Source organism: Nuphar pumila, chromosome 7 (genome assembly GCF_984573655.1).
Source record: "Nuphar pumila chromosome 7, dmNupPumi1.hap1.1, whole genome shotgun sequence".
Lineage (NCBI taxonomy): Eukaryota > Viridiplantae > Streptophyta > Magnoliopsida > Nymphaeales > Nymphaeaceae > Nuphar > Nuphar pumila.
This window is the reverse complement of record NC_143255.1, coordinates 10,188,311-10,193,544: the sequence shown is the minus strand read 5'-3', so window position 1 is coordinate 10,193,544 and position 5,234 is coordinate 10,188,311. Positions and strand designations below refer to the sequence as shown.

The 5,234-nt window shown below is 41.6% G+C and overlaps 1 protein-coding gene across 1 annotated transcript; it reads right to left on the bottom strand.

Moving 5' to 3' along the window:
• Positions 1–2,103: 2,103 nt before the first annotated feature.
• LOC149831103 (uncharacterized) lies at positions 2,104–3,811 on the bottom strand. Its single transcript, XM_090013663.1, has 3 exons — positions 3,657–3,811; positions 3,345–3,561; positions 2,104–2,281 (listed from the first exon to the last, which is right to left on the bottom strand). The coding sequence occupies exons 1-3, from the start codon at positions 3,682–3,684 to the stop codon at positions 2,236–2,238; spliced, it is 291 nt and encodes a 96-aa protein (XP_089869789.1). The 5' UTR covers positions 3,685–3,811; the 3' UTR covers positions 2,104–2,235.
• Positions 3,812–5,234: the final 1,423 nt, after the last annotated feature.

Sequence of the window (5,234 nt, the reverse complement as noted above, 5' to 3'; positions counted from 1 at the left end):
AAAGTTCAAAAGGAAAAGAAAGAGAAAGCACTTCATGTTCGTTTCGTTGTTTGGACTTTGAAGAGTTAACATCATCCTCGACTTTCTGGATGGAAGACATTTTTGTCCCTTTCTTGAACCATCGTTTCCTTTTTTTTTAATGGAGGACATTTTTGTTATTTTCTCAAACCGTTGTTTCATGGCAAGAATAGCAAAAAAGGATACTTAAGTCTTTGCAACCACACCAGACTCCGATGCTAAGTGATGCCAACACACACAGGAATACAAGCCCCTCATACTTATATATGTGGCACTCATTCGAACCCCCGAACATGCAGTGCATCTTCGGGGGAGAACACACAACACCCTCCCCCTTGCAGGAGATGTTTTATTGTCTCTAGTTATCATCTCTATTGGGACTAGTGATTCTCCTTATGGTGGTCTTGCTGATTCTCACTCCTGAGCCCAAGTGGTATGAGGTTGTTCGTTTTTCTTCTAACGATAACCTTCTCACGCCCTCAATGATTAATGAAAAATACACTATCATTCTTCTTCAATCTTTTGGCCATTATTTGGTTTGTAAATGGGACACCAGGGCAATGGAACAAGCGTTTTATGTTCGTGAGCTTTGTCAGTGTTGTATGCTTTCTACTAGCCTAATATTTTCTACGCTTCTGAACAACGAGTTCCTGGTGTGCTTTTCATCACAAACAGATATGACGTCGATTCTAAGAGGAGGATCGTGGATGGTTGTTGGTCGCACTTTATTTGTGAAAACCTGAGATGATTGTGGCATACCTAAGTTTCAATGTTTAAGGTCTAATCTGGTATGGATTAGAATGCATGGTCTTCCACTCGTTTATTGGTGTAATGATGTATTCTACTTGATAGCAGATGCATTGGAGAAAAAGTTGGTTGTTGTCGATGGTAGGACCTCTTCCCAGGTTCGCTTGCACTTTGTAAGGATCCTCATAAAAGTTCAATCTAATGTACACACATATTTGCTATGTGTGTAAAGTAAGGTCACATGCCACAGTAAATTGACCATGAAAGAAACCTAATGTGCCTACTCCTAGTAAAAGGTGGCAACAGTAGGAGCATAAGGCCATAAAGGCATGAGCCCTGAAAGCCGCATTTACAAGTTACAATTATTTGAAGACTCTTGAGGAGAATCGAGAAGAGGTAGAGGCCGCTACTCCCCCCCAACAGCCAGCTGAGGTTGTTGTTGTTGGCGCTTCTCGCCTTGGAATACAGAGTGTTCCTTCTATTGCTCAAGTTGACGGTCACCCTGTTTCAGAGAAAAAAGTTGTTGCTTGCATTCCTGCCCGAAACACCAAGATCCCAACTTCTCTTTCCTCTAGGCTTGTGCATCATCCCATAGAAGATACTATTGAAGAGACCTTTTCTAGTAACCTTTTTTATTTTGAACTTGCTTCTCCCTGGGCTTTTGTCATCCTAAGAAGCAAGAAGCTCAAATAGTAGATAAGATTTGCAGCAAGATCTTTTGCGAGATATTGCTCTTTAGATAAGGGGGCCAAACCTTACCTTTACACACACGCTTTGTGATGCACAAACCAGTTGTGCTGACATTTCTCTCATGCCCCCTATCAAGTTAGTGCCCGAGAGCGCTGAAAAGGTGCATAGAGAAAAAAGGCTTGAGATGCTAAATCTGAACTCCAAGTAATTTGCCTGATGTGTTAAGGAGAAGAACCTTAAGATGTGCAATCGTAATTCTCAATCTTGTTGGCTCTTTACCTATGAGACTCATCACTTAAAATCTTCCATATAATTCTTTTCATCTTGTCAGCTCGAGATATTGTACTATGTAAACATATAGATTAATAAAATTTGCCTCTTCTAAAAAAAAAAGATAACCATAGTTGGTTTTAATATTTTATTTTAATAACAAGTAAAAAAAACACACACACCAGGTCTCCCTTACTGACCAGGGAATATTCTCAGCTTAGCCTGGTAGCAAAGGACACACACCCCTAGGTTTCAAAACTTGTTGGTTGCAATATCGTAACGTGAGTGTTTGCGTGTAATGTCAAGACCACCGTACAGTAACTTTTATTGAAAATGTGATCCTACACAGCAGTCCATGTTAAAGACACAAGGCACATCTTACCAAAACAAAAACAAAAAAATGTATTGCTAGAAATGCGAAAACCTTATTACATGGGTCTCAAGAATATAGATCTGTGACTGCAAAGTCATACATAAGCAAAATAATACAAGTAAAACCCAAGGAGAACTTCAAAAGCACGCATCCAGGAGGCAGCAGCAACAGAGGGCGGCCAAACTGCAGAACATAAATTGCACACACATTGGTTAGTAATGAACCCTGTTGAAGCCACCAAACATCATCAATTTCAGTGTTTGGGTAGCACAAAGTTTGTGATGGAAAAAGAATTCATACATGTTTGGAAAATGAGTCAAAATCAATTTTAAAGGCGTTTCTCTCTTAGTAGGAATTGGTGTATTCCACAAAGAATAATTTATTTGAGCTATGTTTATACAGCCTGCAAGGTTGTCCTCGGAAATGAACACTCCCAACTCAAGTTATAAATTAGTCAAATCTATTGCTTGGATATGATTATGACTCGGAAATATGGGTATGCCATCTTTACTCCCTAAGTTTTAGCTGATTTTGTTTTGAAGTTTTTGCATCCACATCCAAATCCAAGCATATCTGATTAACTTAATCAACAAATTCGAACCAAATTTGGAAATAGCTGTTCTCATCCAAATCTGAATCTGAATCTGTTTAGGATACATCCTATTATTTGAGATTCAATAATGCTTACATTTGGGCTGAATCCGAGCCGTTTACATCCCACCCCTAGTGGGCACTAATACCTGTACATGGATATTCATATTTGTTCCAATTTCATATGAATTTAACCATCCATAACCAATAAATCAACTTGTATCAACGTAACCATCGATTAATTTGATAACATATCAGACTGCCACTTAATGAATTTGGATCCAATTTGCCGTTTAGTTAACGACGCCATTACTACCAAAAGGAGATGAAACAAAGCTAACTCTGAAAGACGCTTTTCAATTACAAGGCTTGGTCACTGTGTTTGTTCGCTTCACATGAAACTTACTTAGATCAAAGACAGATTAAATAACGTAGGCACAAGGAGAGACAAATTTTAGTACAAATCGCTTATAGTGAGTTTTCGAAAAACGAACCGGCAAATACTGGGGCTTTTAGAAAGGGGACAAAGCATGCTTCTGAAGAGAGCAACGACCTCGGAGGGTGAACGCTCTTATTACTACATCTATGTTCATGGTAAGAAAGAAAATGAAATGGAAACAAGAAAGAAAGGGTGTTGAGAGGGGGTGCAGCTCACCATCCTTTCAAGCAGCCATCTCCCTTTGATTTGGTCTCCACAGGGCCAGGAGGTGGGTAGCCGCTCCCATCATTGGGCGGGTAACCCATGGGCTGCTGTGAAGGGTACCCTGCAGGAGGAGGAGGAGGGTAGCCTTGCCCTGGTGGTGGGTAGCCTTGCCCTGGCGGAGGGTAGCCTTGCCCTGGCGGTGGGTAGCCTTGCCCTGGCGGCGGATACGCTGTTCACCAAAACCAACATAAAAAAATTCATGTCAAATAGCTTGTACAACCAACTCATTCAGACAAAGAGAGAGAGAGAGAGAGAGAGAGATACATGGAGGGTGTTGATCGTAGTAACTCATCTTGGTTACTTGGCTCAGAGAGAGAGAGAGAGAGCAGAATGGATGAGAATGGCTGGTGATGACCAGGAATTGTGCTTTTTATAAACAAAACTCTCTGATGGCGGTGGAGTGGTTGGTGTGGGTGTGAGTTTGGGACTGTTAGGTCCCTGCTCCAACCACAATGACCTTGCAGATGGGGGAACGAGGGCGGCCTTACGCGGTAGCGTCGTCAACTTGCACAAGGAAAAGATTTAGGTCTGAAATTGATGGTCGTCCCCCACCGCGTGACAAGCTGGCCTTTGTCGTTTGCCCTTGTCTTGGCGACCGCATGAAGGTTGCTTCGTCAGGTGGGTCATTCCTTGCTTGTTCCCGTGGCATGTTGCGTTGGAATCGCAAAAGTTCAATTCCGCGTTAGCTCCACCTTCTTTTGTTTTTGTTTTTTGAGAGAGTAAAATCGATCTATTATTAACAAGGAGAAAGGATTACAAAATGTCAGGCGGGTGAGGTGCTGGTCATAAGTTTGAAAACTAGATCAGAACCTATGTTACCTGTATAGTAAATTGGTTTGAGACAGTGAAGATGCTGCCTCGGCCAGTTAGATTGACAGCACAATGGGGACCAGTAGTGAGGGCAGCGTTGATGCTGAGTAGTTGAATATTATATTATTGGGCTCCTTCCCATAAACCCCACCAAGCAATCAGCAGTACTTAAAAGTTAAAACTGATAATTCAATTTTTTATGAGTAAAATTAAGGTTTATGCTCAAACAGTCAATCATGCGAACGCATAGAATGCGTCTGTTGCACAGGAAAGGAAGTCGTTTTCGCATGAAAATTATCTTTTTTTATTTTTTCAAACGCCTAAATCCAGCAGACCTTTTTTTTTTATATTACCATAGAGAAACCGCCTCAGGATGAGAGGCCTAGCAGTGCTGAATCTGTTTGTCATACTCAAGATCATTGTCTTGGCAGAGTAAAACTCTATAGGCTTATCTCTTGCCCAACAAAGTCGCCACACTTCAGCTTGTACAAGTGGTGATGCTCATGGGATTTGAACCTAGGCGGCCTAGGCCCCATCCCACAAACCCCTGTGGCTAAAACAAGCCGACTTGCAGAAAGAAAGGAAAGGAAAGGCCTATACACTTCCTACTATGTAGCTGCTCATCGGGCTCCTTGTTTTTCTCATGGAGCTGCTCATTTCATATGAATGCTTTCCCCCATCGAGAAGGATGGGGAAGACGTTTCCTATGAAATGTGACATAAGGTGGTTTTTTCAAATGCAACAAACAAATCCATATATAGAGTGATGTGAGAAGCCATTCTTCGATGGAAGTATGCAAGATCAAATCAGAGAAGCGTGCGCAACGTGCAAATGTCATTGGTTCTAGTAAGGCATGCGCTAGTGTCTATCAATATTCAGCATCGCATGCGGAATTATTTACAATCAGCTTGGGAAATGCTTTCTCCTAGACCTTGTTTTATTGCAAGGAAGAACAGTTGGAAAGCAACGCTTGTTTGGTAGGAGTAGCTAGTGCACGTCACCTTGTGTGGAGACGTTTTAGGTTCAAAACCC

What these genes read in the sequence shown, in the direction of transcription:
- LOC149831103 (XM_090013663.1), bottom strand. Translation starts at nt 3,684, where the DNA reads ATGAGTTACTACGATCAACACCCTCCAT. An exon ending in CTACGATCAACACCCTCCAT is followed by an intron (nt 3,562 to 3,656) that starts GTATCTCTCTCT and finishes TTTGGTGAACAG; the next exon opens with CGTATCCGCCGCCAGGGCAA. An exon ending in GATGGCTGCTTGAAAGGATG is followed by an intron (nt 2,282 to 3,344) that starts GTGAGCTGCACC and finishes TATGTTCTGCAG; the next exon opens with TTTGGCCGCCCTCTGTTGCT.